Genomic DNA, 17,821 nt, shown 5'->3' with positions numbered 1-17,821 from the left:
AACTAAAAATGCTAAATATTAGTATATCAAGTAAAATATTAAGAAAATGCTTCATGAAAATTTGATATTTAATTAAAAGAAAATGTAAGGATAGCAAGTAAAATATTTAGGAAGTGCTTCCTGGAAATTAATTGTTAAAAAAAAACTTACATATATATCATATTTATGATAGAAAGTAAAATATTCATGAAGGATTTCCTGAAAATGTGATATTTAATTAAATAAGAAAATGTCACAATAGCGAATAACATATTTAAGAATGATTTCCTCAGCATTTAATATTTGATTAAAAAGAAAATTGTTAGGATATCAATTAAAATATTTAGCAATGGTTTCTTGAAAATTTAAAATTTAATTAAAAGATAAAAATGTTATGATAGCAAGTAAAATATTTAGGAAGGGTTTCCTGAAAACTTAATATTTAGTTAAAAATAAAATGTTAGGTAGCAAGTAAAATATTTAGAAAGTGCTTTTTGAAAATTTAATATTTAATAAAATTTTTTTTAGGATAGCATGTATTAACAAGCTTACATATATATCATATTTATGATAGTATGTAAAATATTTAGGAAAGACTTCTTAAATATATAATATTTAATTAAAAATAAATGTTAAGATAACAAGTAAAATATTTAGGAAGGATATCCTGAAAACTTAATATATTAACAAGACTTAAATATATATATATCATATTTAGGATAGCAAGTTACATATATAGCAAAGGTATCCTGAAAATTTAATATTTAACTAAAAGGTTAGGATAACAAGTAAAATATTCTTTATAATAATTTAACATTGAATTAGAAAGGAAAATGTTAGGATAGTAAATAAAATATTTAAGAATAGCTTCTTAAAAATTTAATATTTAGTTAAAATTGAAAAATGGTAGAATAGCAAGTCAAAATGTATATATTAACAAACTTACAAAAATATCATATTTAGGATAGCAAACAATATATTCATGAAGAACTTCCTAAAATTTAATATTTAATTTTAAAAAATGTTAGGATGGCAAATATGTTAATGAAAAAATGTTAGGATAGCAAGTAAAAAATGTATGTATTAACAAACTTATATATATATATCATATTTATGATTGCAAGTAAAATATTTAGGAAGACCTTCTAAAAATGTAATATTTAATTAAAAGTAAAATGTTAGAATAACAAGTAAATTGTTTAGGAAGGATTTTTTTTAAAAAAAATATATTTAATTAAAAAATGTTAGAATAGCAAGTAAACTATTTAGGAAAGGTTTCCTGAAAATTTAATATTTAATTAAAAAAGAAAAATGTTATGATATGAAGAATTCAAAAAGCCGACAAGGAAACCTTTAGTATTTTCTCAAACTCTACAATTTCGTTTGGTTGATATGCTGCTATCAGATTCAGTCATTGCCAAGATCTCAGGGTCATTTTTTTACCTGTAGAATACAGCCATACTACATGAAACAAAGAACCAAAAAAATGGGATTTACAAATAATGATAATAACTTTCGGGAAATCGACTTACGGCTTTGCCTCTTGACCGTCAAATGGATTCACTTCTGATTCCATCAGCATATTTGCAAGAACAAGATACCTTTGCAAAGCCAATCCCAATAACTCGAAACAATATTTGTTCTGCTTTGCTCATCACACAATATCAGATGGGAAAGGATAAAGAGACTAGAAGGTAACATGAGACATACTTTAAGCACTGAATACGCCTTTGGTTGCCAGCTTCATCATAAATTTTGAAAGCCTCAAAGAAGTCTGTGGCCGCTTCTGCACACTTACGTTCTGCCATGTGCATTTTGCCACGACACTCGCGGATTATGCCCATGATCCTAGGATGAGGTATAGCAGATTTGATAGAAGTGCTTTCTGGTATAGTTGCTGCATTCATTCAAAATGTGTTAGCTTGCGTCTTAGCCACAGAAGACAGGAGAGTATGCAACAATAAAACAGCAGAATCTGAAAAGTAAAGGTAAAAGAAATCGAAACCTTAAGCTTTTTGTTGTCCTTTGTTTCAGTGTAGATCTGAATTTCAATAGCATACACCTCAAGCAGCTGACTTCCCTGCTTCTGATCATCAGTTCCATCTTCCTTTTGACAAGATTTATGTAGTTCCTTCAGGATCTGTCAAACAATAAAGTACATGTTATTGTACACATTAAGCATAACGAAACTAAACCACAGCTTATACCTTAGTCATTCGTCTGTATTCACCAATGTCTCTGCGAAAAAGAAAGAACCACGTCACATTGTCAAATAATTAAGAACAAGAAACGGTGCAAAAGGAAAAATAGTTTGCGCACCTCATTCTTAGCGTCTTCAAGGGCTTTCAAAGTGGTCTGGTAAAACTCTTGAAGCAGACCAGTGTTCTGGCTAGCAGATCCAGAGACAAAATCCATGATATTGTTTATACATTTCTCGCTATAGTTCCTGGTCACTGCCGACTTGATATAGGTAAGCAAGCATCTCTCTGTGCGCATCCACCATCTCTTTGTATTTACCAACTCGATAGTAAATCTTCAGCGTCTGCTTAAGCGATTTGAAACCCCTGACCAAAGACAAAAGGGTCAAATTTGAATTTACACATAATCCTATCCAGTTCCAACCTCCTCTAAAGCTACAAGAGAACATGTACGGAATCCTTACCACTCGGCCTTGTCTGGTTCCATCTTAATAACCTCAGCAAACTCAGAAAGTGCTTCTTCAGGCTGGGTCTCAACCATACCTTTGGCACTGTAATACTGATTCTCAATGTCAACGCCTTGTTCCTCCTGTTCGTCATCGGAATACTCGAATCCATAGTCCTCCATATCAGCATCTACCAATATTACAAAAAAGGACCAAATCAACATAAAAACCACAAAAATGTTGGTGAAACGCAAGTAAATAGAAGACATAAGCCACCTCAAAGTATGCTACTTTACATCTAACTCTATAAAGACCAATTCAACATCAACTAACAAAAACAAAAAACTTTCATGGTGTAACACAAACAAGTATATTGAAAACAGAAGCCACCTCGAAGTATACATCTTTGATTCTAAATCTATATAACCAATTCAACATCAACTTAAGAAGATAAAAACGTGAAGATTTGAATCATCAAACCTGTACGGCAAGGATCTCAGCATCTTCAGCGAGGAACAGCGTCATGTAGCTAGTGAGATTAAACGGAGCAGTAAGCCACCTACCAGGAGGCACATTAAGCTGCCCACCTCCTTTCTTAGAAAGCTTCGAGATTGCGTAGACAGCTCTCTCGAACGCCTCCGTGTTGACGGTGACACCATCCCCCACCGCGCCGCCGAAGTCCGTCAGATTGGAAGCAACTTTTGTGCTTGGATGGACCAGATTCTTCTTCTTGATAACGACAAAATAACGGAACTAAACAAGTCAGGATCAGAAACTTTGGTCATTGGTAAAGATGATAATGTTCCAACTGCGATTGACTGTCACACCTGAACCACGAGTTGTAAATCAAGAGATATGAGGGAGAATACTTGTTACTTTACATCATCACCTTAACGTGATATATATACAACATGGCGGAGGAGATCTCGTATAACAACTCAAGCTTATCACAATCTTACGTGATCTCCTTTTGTACTTATCTATACAATATATATATCTAACATATAAGACTATGTCGGTTCTAGAACCATCTAGAACCTTAACACTCCCCCTCAAGTTGGAGAGTGCAAATTACATACTCCAAACTTGGACAACAAGTACCGGAATGCAGAGCTCCCCAATGCCTTCGTCATAATGTCTGCTAGTTGTTCATTTGTGCGAACGTGCACCGTCGAGATAAGCTTCGCCTTCACTGCATCTCTCACCGAATGACAGTCCGACTCTATGTGTTTCGTCCTCTCGTGAAATACTGGATTTGCAGCAATATAGATAGCTGACTTGCTATCACAATACAACTCCATAGGTGCTTCATGTTTGACTCCCAAATCGGCTAACAACCTCTTCAACCACTTTAACTCTTTCAATGCATCAGACATAGCTCGATATTCAGCTTCAGCTGATGAATGTGATACTGTATCCTGTTTCTTCGTCCTCCAAGCAATCGGTGAACCTCCCAACTGCACCATATACGCTGAAAGCGAGTGTCTTGTTTTCGGGCATGAGTTCCAGTCGGAGTCACAGTAAGCTCGAACTCGTAGATCACTGTCTGCACGCAACATAATCCCTTGACCCGGACTCCCCTTCAAATACTTAAGGATCCTCATTGCTGCATCCCAATGAGCCTCTCTAGGTTCATGCATAACCTGAGATAACACATGAACAGCATAACATAGATCCGGGCGTGTTATAGTTAAATACACAAGCTTTCCTACCACCCTTCGAAACCGCAAAGGATCCACTATCAGTGGACTCTGATCCTTTAAGAGCTTATGATGATTCACTTCCATAGGTGTCGCCACCGGTTTACTTCCAAGCATCCCCATCTCATTTACTATATCCAAAGCATACTTTCTCTGTGTAAGATACATGCCTTGAGGTCCTCTTGCTATTTCTATGCCCAAAAAATACTTTGCCTTGCCAAGATCCTTCATATGGAAACACTCACTCAAGTATTTCTTAAATCTCATCATCATCTCCATGTCATCGCCAGCTAGTATCAAGTCATCAACATATATCAGAACTCTCAAACTCTTTTCTCCTTTGATATAAATGAACAAAGAGTAGTCCTCATACGACTGCACGAACCCGAAACCTTCAAGAGCTTTAGATAACTTCTCGAACCAACATCTAGGTGCTTGTTTCAAGCCATAGAGTGATTTTCTCAGCTTACAAACCTTCTTTGGATCATCAGACTGGAACCCTGGTGGCAACCTCATGTATACTTCTTCTTCTAATTCACCATGGAGAAATGCATTATGCACATCCATCTGATGCACCTCCCAATTCCTTGCTGCAGCAACTTCCAAAAGTGTTCTCACTGTATCCATCTTGGCAACAGGCGCAAAGGTTTCCTCATAGTCCTCTCCTTCTGTCTGATGATTGCCGCAACACACCAGCCTCGCCTTGTATCTCTCAATTGTCCCGTCTGCATTATACTTTATAGTGAAGACCCACTTACTCCCAATCGCCTTCTTCCCTTCAGGCAAATCAACAACATCCCATGTTCTGCTCAGCTCAAGTGCATCAACCTCAACTTTCACTGCCTTGTATGCATCCGGTGAGAACGGGACCGTTGATCGTATAGATGGAGAGATAGACGCTCTTATCCACCCTACAATCATCGAGTTTGCCGTTTTCCACATCTCTGCCTCCACAGGCTTCTCCGTCTCCGATGGCATCTTCAAACTACCGTTGATGAAGCCAACCTTGCGCTTCGCTCTCAGAGCATTCTCCAACTCTGATGACCACTCCGTGTAATTATCACCAGTCAACGTCACCGGACATATCGCCGTACCAGGATTATCAGACGGCGCCAAGTAGTACGGTGACATCTTTGCATCTCCTGACGAACTCACTATTTCTCCACTCATGTTTTCACAACCTCTCGACTAAACCAGAAATATCAAAGAAAAAATTTGCCTTTGATAGGCTCTGATACCATGTAAATCAAGAGATATGAGGGAGAATACTTGTTACTTTACATCATCACCTTAACGTGATATATATACAACATGGCGGAGGAGATCTCGTATAACAACTCAAGCTTATCACAATCTTACGTGATCTCCTTTTGTACTTATCTATACAATATATATATCTAACATATAAGACTATGTCGGTTCTAGAACCATCTAGAACCTTAACACGAGTCAATAAAGCTACAGCTCGAGCTTTAACAATTCTAGGTGTGTTCTTGTGTGCTGCATCGTCGTTATTGTTCCATACTCTTAGCTTTGACTTTTCACACAACAAGCAAACACGTTTAGCTCAATTACAGAGAGATAGCGGAGGTGATTACGGCCGAGATGATTACCTTGGAGATGAGAGACACCGGAGATGAGCGACGACAGAGACGATGATGGACGAGATGAGAAATGGCCGAGATCATCCACGCCGGAGATGATTGGGGACAAGACGAGCTGTCGTACTCGTTTTAGTGATTTCAATTTTCAGAAGAAAAAAAATATAATCAGAGAAGGAAAGGGACATAAGGGTAAGGGTAAATGAACCTATTATATTAAATGAAACTTATTTTTGTGATTTTCTTCTCGAGTTAAATTCTGGGTTTTGGTCAAACCTTTTCCCGCGAGAGAAGACTTCGATAGAAGTCATCCGACTAGTCTTCTCCAAAAAAGAAAAAAAATAGGTTTTATTTAAGAAGTCTTCCTTCGTAAATTTGCAATTGCAAAAATGACATAAACAGAAGACTTCGTATGAAGTCATCAGAGGAAGACTTTGTTTGAAGTCATCCGATGAAGACTTCCTTTGAAGTCCTCTACCTAAATCTTTATTAAAATTCAAATATATCCAAAATTAAAACAAATTTTTAATATTTTCTTGCTAATTCATGTTTATAATTCAATATTGGGACTACATAGTCGAATTCATAACTTAATTGGTGATAATTATAAAGTTACAAACATTGATGTTTAATAATGTTTTTAGCTAAACAAGAAAGTCTTATGTACGTCTTCCTCATAGAAGACTTCATAAGTTGACTTCATAAGTTGACTTCATAAGAAGAATTTATAAGAAGTCTTCTCCGATGACTTTGTTTTAATAAGTTGATGTTCTGTGTTTGGTAATGTGTTCTAATATGATTTTTTTTTGCAGTTGATTCGGCCTATAACTGCAGTCTACGGAGAATGGTTATTCAGAGATAATTGTTGGGATTTTGTGGTGGATAATGTTAAGGGAGCGAGAATGTAATTTTTGAGTGATAGTTCTACACATGCCGATCTCGTTGAAATGGCTCAAGAAGATTATCACCTAGACATGAACAGAGAGGTTGTGGATTTTACTTACACTTTACCAGAACAAATGATGCAACAAAAAGCTCAAGATACTCCTCATATTCATGTCACAAGTGATAGACAAGTTCGAAACTTGGTCGAGATATGTAAAACCCATGATGTACGTCTTTGTGTATCAAGTCGAGGCAGAATGACGATTGTTAGTGATGCCACTAAAGTCGCAGATGAGGAGGGAGATGCTAATGAAGTCTCAGATAAGGGAGAAGAAGAATATTATGAAGATGGGGATGAAGTTTCGGGTGAAGAGGAGGAGGATGCTTATGTCCCTAATATAGCAGAAGTAGATGAGGATGACTTTGAAAATTACAGTGTCTATGGAAAAGTGAAAGATGAGGATGATAATGAAGTAAAGGCAGATGATATAAGTTTTGAGGGTTTCAAAACGCCATATGCTAGTGGAGGAGGCAGCTCGAATATGGCATTTTCTGACAATATCTACGTCAACCAGAGTTTTCTTAGCAGAGAAGCACTGATTTCAGAGTTGCGGTTGACAGCAGTGAAGCTGAAATTCTCCTTCATACTATAAAAGATTACGGAAAATTTAGTTGTGGCAAAATGTCGTGTTGCTGGGTGTGGATGGAAGCTTAGAGCGGGTGTGAAACATGGATCAAAAACGTTTTGGGTAACCAAGTATCTGAAAACTCACATATGTTCGGTGTCTGATCGAGTGTCTCAATGGAAACATTCTACTCCAAAGTATGTTGCTAAGCTTTGGATAGATCGCGTTGGAATCATTGATGTGCAAAATCCGAAGCATATCAAAGATGCAATGAAGAACATGTGTGGAATGGAGCTAGACTACACCACTTTATACAGAGCATTGTTATATGCCCAAGAAATGGTAAGAGGATCAGCAGAAGATGGGTATGAGCGGCTGCCTTCATATCAGGAGCAAATCAAGATAGCAAATCCGGGTACTATCACTAGTATAGAACTTGGTGATAAAGATAGATTTAAGTATCTGTTTCTAGCTTTTGGAGCATCTATTACTGGTTTTCAATATCAGCGAAGGGTCATCGTGGTTGATGGGACTCACCTAAGTGGAAAGTATGGAGGTGTTCTGCTATTTGCAGATGCACAAGATGGAAATTTTCAGATATTTCACTTGGCTTTTGCAATTGTAGATGCTGAAAGACTCTTGGGAATGGTTCTTCACACAATTGAGCAGGTGTATATCTGATGGCCATGCTTTGGTGATAGTCTCCGACCGTCACAGAGCTATTAAAAGCGCATGTGACAAGGTGTTTCCTTGAGCAACCCGAGGAATATGTTATTATCAACTTCAACAGAACATTGTCAATTTTTTAAAGGCAAAACATCTCTTGTACCTGGTTAAAGGCGCAGCTTATGCTCATACAGTTTACGACTTCCACCGGTAGATGGACGAGATTCGGAGTGCTGATCCGGTGCTGGCAACATACTTGGAGGACGCGGACGTGAGACTATGGTCACAGGTTCATTGTCACGGAGATACGTACAATTTAAAAACAAGCAACATAGCTGAATCTATTAACTCCGCATTGAAACCAGCAAGAGGATTTTCTATATCATTCCTTTTAGAGTTTATAAGGGAGAAGCTGGGAAAGTGGTGTTGGAAAAGGAGAGAAGATGCTTTGAGTCTCACATCTGAGCATAGTCGGGGAGTTGAGCACTTATTGGCGATTCAGTCAGAGATAGAGGACACTATGTCTGTACAACCAATTGATGGATGAAAATTCTTTATAACAGGTGGGAAGCAGAACTGTATTGTTGATTTGCAACAGATCAAGTGTAATTGTGGTGTCTACGAAATCGAGAAAATTCCTTGCTCACATGCTATAACTGCTGAAACTTTTTCTAAGTTGCATATCGCCTTACTTGTGTCTCTGCTATACTCAAGGGAGCATTTGTAGGCAAGGTACTCACAGAACATATATCCTTGTGCTGGAAAGGTTGAGATCCGCAAATGTCTTCCTTTGGAGGTAAAGCGTGGTCCGGGTCGACAAAAGAAGTTAAGATGGGAATCTGGTTGGAGCTATCCAGGTTCAGAGAACACAAACCGAGTAAGCTACACAAGGCTTACAGCTGCTCACACTACAAGAAAACATGCCTTGAACGACTACATAATTGGTAGTAAATTGGTCGTTAATGGTGATTTACGACCAAGTTACGACCAATTGCGATTGGTCGTTAATCACTGGTCGTAATCACCAATTGGTCGTACATTGGTCGTAAATGTACGACTAACAAAATTGGTCGTAAATGAGTCGTAAATGTACGACTCGGATGATTGGTCGTAAAGCAGTCGTACATTTACGACTACCCATTTTGGTTGTAAAACAGATGTACGTAAATGAGTCGGAAATGGTAGTCGTATATTAGATGTAAATGAGTCATACGTTTACGACTAAAGTACATCGATGATGATGTACACTGGTCGTAATTTAACGACTACCTTGCATCTCGGATAGATGTACCTTAGTCGTTACTTTAAGACCAATTTACAACGCCCAATATTAATTACGAAATTTTTTAAATAAAATAAAAATATTAAATAATTAAAATTCATAAAATTAAAAAAAATACGAATTTGATAAATTCCATAAAATATAATATATAACATTCATAAAATTAAAATATTCAAAATACAAAATAATTAAAACCGAAAAAACTAAACATTAAGGTTTATATCATCGAAGATTTCAGCAGTCCTCTCATCCGCTTCCCGTTCCAAATTTGCCTGCTGTTCCGGAGTAGGGTCGGGACCGGCAAAGCTCGAACGCATGCTCTGCCACGCTGACGCAACCGACGGGTCGACGTGTGGGGTTGAACCTAACAGCATATCGAAGATGTTAGCCATAGCCTTAAATTTGTCGTTGTGGTCGGCTATGGTTCGTTCGCAGTTTCCAAGTCCCTCCGGAACGAGGAATCTGCTTCCCGTCTAGCAGCGTGTTCAACTCTCGCCCTCGGAACATCGTTCACACTCCCGATTCCTAGTATACGTCCCCTTTTCTTCGGAGCGACCTTCAATTTATAAATAGATATTAATTAGTACATATGTAAAAAATATGTAAACATAAATTAAAAATATCGAATATCGAATATTTTACCTGCTCAAAAATTTTGTCTTGTTCGATGGGAGAAAGCTCGATCGGTGCACCATCCGGATTTTCTTACGTCAGCTGAGTCTGGACCTCTTGAATCCGAGCATCTACATCGTTGCAGAGCTGCTCTGCTCGAGGATGAGAGAAAGTTCCATCGGCATGCTGGTGGGTCAACTTGTAAAGTCGGGCCAGAGTCGGTGGTGCTCCTTCTGCGGCAGCATATATTAAAAAAAATGAATTAAACTAGCATCTAATAAATAATTAATTAACATATATGTCATAAAAAATAAGAAATATCAAAAACTTACAATTTCCAGGGCCCTTTGGGCGTGTGGAATCTATCCGGAAGTATGAGGTATTGGCAGATTACCCTCATCATCTCGGGTCATCCGGGCCGCAGAGCAAGTGAGAGACCTTTGGACTGACTCAGGCAAATTCCAATAAGCCTTCAAGTTAGTCCAAACGTCCTCGCTGAGGTAGCTTTGTTTGGAGTCATCCCCGTAATGAGTCCATTTTTCCTTCCAGTCGCCAACAATGTTCTTGAGGCGAGCCCCCGCATTTTTGTAGAACTCTGCCTTGACCGTCTCATTGATCCCAAGAGGCCAATTCCATTTTTGCTACAAAAAATCATGAAAATATATTAATTAACCAAATTATTGTTATTTAAATCTAAAATAAAAATAATTAAATTTAAAACTAACCGCGAAGACCTTGAACCAAGTAATGCGAACATGGTCCGGTGTAAGAGTCCAGTTCGGATGCGCGTGCCGGAAGTTTGATCTGATGAGATTCCCAACGCTCTTTCCCACCTTATTGGTCGCTTTAAACCTACAAAATTTGAAATAATATATATAATTAATTGTTATATATAAATTTAAAATTTAATTTAATTAATTTAAAATTAATTACCAAGTCGTGCCGGGTCGTAGATCTGGATCGATGATTGGTAAACCTTCTCGTCCCGGCATCTGGAGAATGTCTTCCACGGAATATCTTGCATATGGTGCATTCAATGGCACCAACAAATCTGGATGAAGACCGGGAGCTATAGGAACCTGCTCTGGAATCTGGTATGCACCAGCCTGTGGGGCTGGGTGTGGAGCAGGCTGTGGAGCAGGCTGTGGAGGCTGCTGTTGAGACTGTTGTGGAGGCTGCTGCGGCTGCTGATCCTGAGACTGCTGCTGCGGCTGCTGATCACGCTCAGGCTCCTCATACGGAAAGTACGAGGCATCATACTGCGGATAGTATGGAGGTACGACTGCAGCAGGATCGTACGCCTGCGGACGCACATAAGGCACGCTGGGAGTTTGGCTCTCGGGGACATAGTCTGAAGAGTGGGAAGTAGAAGCTGATGGATCCAACGTCTGACCGAGAAAAGTATTCCCGTATGAGGTCCCTCCGCCACGGTTTCTAAGTCTCTTTCTACCGCCAGCCATAACAATATCGTCAATCTGAAAAAAAAATAGATGGTTATAAACAATTCAAATAATTAATTAAAAATAATCTAAAACAAATAATCTAATTTCATCATAAACTAATTACATCCTAAACTAATTCCAAACCTAAACTAATTCCAAACCTAATCTAATCACCTAACTAACCACCTAGAACTAAAAAAAAAATTACCTAGAGAGAAGTCGATTGGTTGTAAGGGAGAGGGAAGTGAGATGTGAGTGTGCAACCAAATGGCGAGGCGATGGGTATATATAGGATTTTAGCGATGGTCGTAAATGGGTCGTACATGTACGACCAAATAGAGACGAATGGTCGTACAGTAGTCGTACATGTACGACCCATTTACGACTAATCAAAGTTTGGTCGTAAAGTGGTTGTTAATTTACGACCAATGAGGGACTAGTGGTCGTAAAATGGTTGTTAATTTACGACCAATGAGGGACTAAACCATTTACGACCATTTAGTGACTAACATGACAATACGAAAAATTTGAAGAGGTTTATCAAATTTTGATACCCTAAACTCGAAACCCCAAACCCCTAAACTCGAAACCCCAAACCCCAAACCCCAAACCTCATATCCCAAATATCATAAGTTTTATATACTTTCATACCCAAAATACAATGTTTTATTTTTGAAACAAAATTTCTATAATTGAGCACAAACATTATGATAAGTTATATATTATTTTGAAATGCAATACCAAAAGTTTAATTATAGTAAAACACAAATGTTCGAACATGATGAAACATTATCACTCGTCATCAGAAACATCATCCACTTCATCATTTTCTTCAAATTCATTTTCGTTGGCTTCGTCCATTGTATCTTCTGGAAGTTCTTCATATCCCGGATTATGCGGATCAATGAGTAAGATAACATCTTCCGCTTGTTCGGGTACTTCTACTTCATTCACGGCATCTTCTTGTAAAGGCGGTTGTTCATCAGTACTCAATACTCGGCCCCGAGGTGTAACTTTCATAGCGGCTAACCAAGATATTCCAGATTGTCTGATCCTCGGGTATGGAACAAAACAAACTTGGTCTGCTTGAGAAGGCAATATGTAAGGTTCAAATTTGTTGTACCTCCGTGTAGCATTTACATCAACAACACCAAACTTGCTATACGGAACACCTCTGTTGACTGTGGGGTCAAACCAGTCACATTTGAAAAGAACGCATTTAAGCTTTATTACGCCGGGAAACTCCACTTCGATGATCTCTTGTATGATTCCATAGAAATCTGTTTCACCTTTTACACAAACTCCATAATTCATTGTTGCTCGCCGACTTCCATATTCGTAAGTGTGAAAAGTGTATCCTCGTGTGAAATACATTGGTGCTGTGGTGACCTTACCGACCGGACCTTGTATCAATTCGTGAAACCACTGAGGATAAAATTGATCATCATACTGAACCTAGAACATCAACATATATACAACTTCACTGAATATATATATAACTTTGTTAATTATATATAGTGTGATATGTATACCTGCGTTTTTAACCATTTCACAAAGTGTTGGTCTTTCCTTTTGTTGAGATCATTGTTTGATACTCCTGGTATAGCCTCTTCGACTTGGACAACAAAATCGCTGTTTTAAAACAAAATGATCATTAAAGTGTATATATGTGTGATAAAATTTAGAAGCAAAATAATTTTAATTACCTTTCAAATAACTCAATCTCCTCGCAGTTAAGGAGTATATATGTGTGGGCACTATGAGCGTCTTCTGAACTCGACCACCAAACTTCTTTCAGTTTTCCACCTAGCCGTCCAATCTGACAGAAAATGTCTGGAACATCTTCACCAAAATATGTCGGTATAACACCATCATCATCATATCTGCTCGTAGTCCTTTTCCGTGTCCGGACTTGTGACCCAAAGTAGTAGGACGTAAAGTGAGATGTTTCCTCATTCAAACTCCCAGCAACTATTGAACCTTCCACCCTTGCCAGATTTTTTGCTTTCCCTTTCAAATATTTCATAGCTCGCTCGTAAGGATACATCCATCCATTATGAACAGGTCCACAAAGTAGTGCCTCATACGGAAGATGGATAACCAGATGTTCCATGACGTCAAAAAAGGACGGAGGAAAAATTTTCTCCAAATTGCACATCAAGATCCGGATATTCTCATCAAGTTGTCTCATGACATCTACAGTTAAGGTGCGTGCACTGAGATCTCTGAAAAAGCTCTGATGCCTACAAATAATTTACAATTATAAGTTTTTTTCCAAAAAGAAGAACTAATAACTTTAATAATTTGTTACCTGCAAATGCTTCGTGAACATTTTTTGGAAGCAACTCCGCAAATGCAAATGGTAGAAGTCGTTGCATAAAAACATGACAGTCATGACTCTTCATCCATGAAAACTTCTGTCCCTGATGATCAACACATATTGATAGATTTGAAACATATCCATCAGAAAACTTCACATCTGATGACACTCACTTGAACAACGCTGCTTTTGCTTCTGCTGACAATCTGAAAATGGGAACTAGAATTCTCCCATCGTTTCTAATATGCAGCTCAATCCGAGAACATAATGCAGGCAAATCCAACCTTGAGTTCTTGTTATCTTTAGTCTTGCCGGGGACATTCAACAATGTATTGATGATGTTGTCAAAGAAGTTCTTCTCTATATGCATCACGTCAAGATTGTGGCGCAGAAGTAGATCTTTCCAATATGGAAGTTCCCAAAATATACTCTTCTTGTGCCAATTATGCTGAGTCCCGTAACCATCAAGCATATTTGCAGGAGTATGCCAATTACCGCCTTTGATGACTGTGCTGCATCCACCATAGTAATCAATATCCTTCTCGATTTCCTCTCCATATAAATATGGTGGAGCGGTGTCCCGTACAACCCTTTTTGACCGAAACAATTTCTTGTTCCTTCGGTATGGATGGTTAATGGGAAGAAATCTTCGATGGCAATCAAACCAAGACGTCTTCCTACCATTCTTCAACTGAAATGCGTCTGTGCTTCCCATACAATATGGACAAGATAGTCTTCCATGACTCGTCCAACCCGACAACATCCCATATGCAGGAAAGTCACTAATAGTCCACAATAGAACTGCTCGCATTGTAAATTTGTTTTCGTCGAACAATCATATGTTTGCACGCCTGTTGACCACAATTCCTTCAATTCTTCTATCAAAGGTTGTAGAAAAACATCAAGGGACCTCTTAGGATGTTTTGGTCCAGGTATCAATATACTCATGAAAAGCAATTCTTTTTCCATACACATCTCTGGTGGAAGGTTGTATGGCGTCAAGAAGACTGGCCAAAGGGAGTATTGTCTTCCAGACATTCCAAATGGACTAAAGCCATCTGTGCAGAGCCCAAGATAAACGTTGCGGGGGTTGCTTGCAAAATCAGGGTACACCGAATTCAAGTGCTTCCAAGCTTTTGCATCAGAGGGATGATTGATCTCTCCTTCCTTCTGATCATGTTCTGCATGCCATCTCATCGATGCTGCCGTCTTCGCAGATTGATATAATCTCTTCAGTCTATCCTTAATAGGTAAGTACCACATCCGCTGGTACGGCACTCTATTCCGTCCACGTCCTTGCGGTTTATATCGTGGCTTCTTGCAAAATTTACACTCTAACAATTCTGCGTCTTTTCCCAGTATATCATACAGTTGTCTATACAAACATCAATCATCTCCGAAGGTAAACCAAGACTATGAACAAGTTTCTGAATCTCATAATAAGATACATCACACAAATTCTCTTCAGGCAAATACTCTTTAAACAACTCAGCCCATGCATCCATACAAACTTCAGGTAAGTTATGATCAGTTTTGATATTCATCATCCTAGCTGCCAATGATAATTTAGAAAGACCTTCTCTACAACCTTCATAAATTGGCTCATTAGCTGCTGCTAGCATTTCATAAAATCTTTTTGCATCCAAGTTAGGCCCCTCTACATTTTCGACCTCCTCTATTACTGATGTAGTTTCACGAAATGCATCGGTAACCATATCATGCATTCTATCATGATCTACCATATGATCTTCTTGAATGACACTTTCAGAAGGCAAATGTGGTTCAACTCTATTACGAACATTTTCAACCTGATTACTACTACTAGCTTCATTCCTACTATCACCTTCTCCGTGGTTAAACCAAATATAGTAATGTGGAGTAAATCCTCTATTTACTATATGTTTCCAAACGGTATCACTAGCAGCAAACTTTGTATTGTTGCATTTACGACAAGGACAGAACATTTTAGCCGTTTCCTTTGTCAGAGGCGTCTGTCTGGCCTGGTACATGAATATCTCTGCTCCGCTGAGAAATTCGTCTGTTACTCTTCCGCTTGAATCTTTATGCGCATACATCCAACTCCGAACCTCATAAATATTTCCAGACATTTTTTATATTCTTTTCGTTTTTGTTTGCTCTTTTCGTTTTTTGGTGCATCTTAATAATGAGGGAGAAGGTCATATTTATAGAGAAATTTCGATTTTGGTAGGTGACGATCTTACAACGTTTTTACGTGTAATGATAAATTAACTACCAAAGTGCTACTAATGTCCTCGTAATTTAGTCGTTAATTGGATGTAAATAATTGGTTGTTAATAAGTCGTAAATTTACAACTATTTTACGACTAGCAGGGACCGTAGTCGTAAACTAGATGTAAAATTACAACTAATTTACGACTACATGTATTAGTTGCAAGTTTACTACCAATTTACGACCAATTCTGCTTTGGTCGTAAATGGGTCGTAACATAGATCCAAAATTACGACTACGTTTTTGTGGTCGTTAATGTTGGTCGTTAAGGCCACGTTTTTTTGTAGTGTCAAACTGCAAACAACATGGTCATACACGTCCAAACTGCAACGAACCTGAGACTTAAGTGATAGTGCTCAAATTACCCAGTAGAGCTTACTCTCTCAAATAAGAGGTACAGCTGTAGTACTTAGGGATCGAATCACGAGGAGCTAGGGAACCAATTAAATAAAATCTACTAATCAATCCTAGGTGAAGTTGGTTTATATGATGGAAATAAAAATAGCAATTCCTAAAATGAGCAAGGTAGTCGCTCTAACTAACAATATGATGAGTTGTTTTAATGTGATAAAGAGTGCTAGACATAGGGCTTCTATTCAGGAATGGAGATTATAATTTCTATAAATGCTTTAACAAGTTGCTTGCATGATACTATAGATCTCAGTTGCTTAACTCTAGTGATGTATCACTGGTTAAATTATCTAGATCTCTGGCCTCAACTGTCGTATGTTGACACAGAAAAAGAGTCGATCGACATCCTTTCGAGATATCGATCGATACACCTTTCGCTCGGCGATCGATTCACCTGTCGGGATATCGATCGACGGCTTCTAGATATGCCTAGGCGCAAGCCGATAATGAACACTAGGTCTCAAGGAGGAGCTGTCGCTCTTCTCAAGGGGAGACAAGCTAGCTCAAATGGATAATTCAAGATAATCAAAGATCCTAGTGATCTATGTTCTAGTTAGCTAATCTAGAACAAGCATAGTGTGCAATCCATTTGATGAGTACCACAACTTTGCAATTATAGTTTGGGGCTAATTCCACAAACCTATTTAAATCCTAGATCTAACAAGTAGACTACTCAAACATAGCTAAGCAATTCAAGACAATGGATAGATGAAAAAATTGCATAGATAGAAATAAGTAGAAATACAAAAGGAGATGAGAAATCTCTCCAATCTCTCAAAAATTAAATAAAACTCTAGTCTCTCTCTCACACTCTCTGCTTTTCTCTGAGTTGTTCAAAGCTTGCTTCTTTCGAAGGTTGCCGTCAAAAGACACTTAGCAGGAATATTTAAGCATTTCCATTAGGTTAAAAACTCGTCAGGGGCAATCTCGTAATTTGGTGAAGTCTTGGTGAAGTAGTCGGCTAAACCATTTCGTCCTCGATATCGATCGACAACACATGATGTGTATCGTTCGATTATAATCTTCTAGTACGCAGATCTTCTCAGCTACATCGATCGACAACTCAGGATGAGTATCGATCGATTCTTATCGTAATGTTGACTTCCGACTTGGTCTTGAATGGTCAACTCGGGTGTATCATCTCTTGCACTCCAAAATGCTCCAAAAACATCACTTTCTCACAAAATGCTCCTGAACCTGAAAACATACCTAACAGGCTAGAAAACAGATTAAATATATAATAAAATACTAGTATACCAGACTTACTCATTTGCTTGTCCTCAAGCAAAAACAGTAGTCTTTGGAAAAGGTTTGAAAACAGCAGGAACTCAAAGATTCAAAATATTGAAGTCATCACTCTATGGGTTTGCAATTCATGTCTAAACATCCTAATCACAGAAGT

The 17,821-nt window shown here is 38.1% G+C and overlaps 2 protein-coding genes across 2 annotated transcripts; both read left to right on the top strand.

The window, feature by feature from the left end:
• The first annotated feature begins 6,871 nt into the window (after positions 1–6,871).
• Positions 6,872–8,116, top strand: LOC108829678 (uncharacterized). The gene is made up of 2 exons (XM_018603288.1): positions 6,872–7,385; positions 7,482–8,116. Exons 1-2 carry the CDS (start codon positions 6,872–6,874, stop codon positions 8,114–8,116), a joined length of 1,149 nt encoding a protein of 382 aa, XP_018458790.1.
• Positions 8,117–8,315: 199 nt separating this feature from the next.
• Positions 8,316–8,648, top strand: LOC108829677 (uncharacterized). Its single transcript, XM_018603287.1, has one exon. It carries the CDS (start codon positions 8,316–8,318, stop codon positions 8,646–8,648), a length of 333 nt encoding a protein of 110 aa, XP_018458789.1.
• The last annotated feature ends 9,173 nt before the right edge of the window (positions 8,649–17,821 follow it).

This window comes from Raphanus sativus, chromosome 6 (genome assembly GCF_000801105.2).
Source record: "Raphanus sativus cultivar WK10039 chromosome 6, ASM80110v3, whole genome shotgun sequence".
Lineage (NCBI taxonomy): Eukaryota > Viridiplantae > Streptophyta > Magnoliopsida > Brassicales > Brassicaceae > Raphanus > Raphanus sativus.
Note: the sequence above shows the minus strand (reverse complement) of the source record. Positions and strands in the feature narration are given on the sequence as shown.

Coding starts and splice junctions, on each gene's coding strand:
- LOC108829678 (XM_018603288.1), top strand. CDS start 6,872: ATGGCTCAAGAAGATTATCACCTAGACATGAACAGAGAGGTTGTGGAT. Junction 7,386..7,481: donor CAATATCTACGTCAACCAGA/GTTTTCTTAGCA, acceptor CGGAAAATTTAG/TTGTGGCAAAATGTCGTGTT.
- LOC108829677 (XM_018603287.1), top strand. CDS start 8,316: ATGGACGAGATTCGGAGTGCTGATCCGGTGCTGGCAACATACTTGGAG.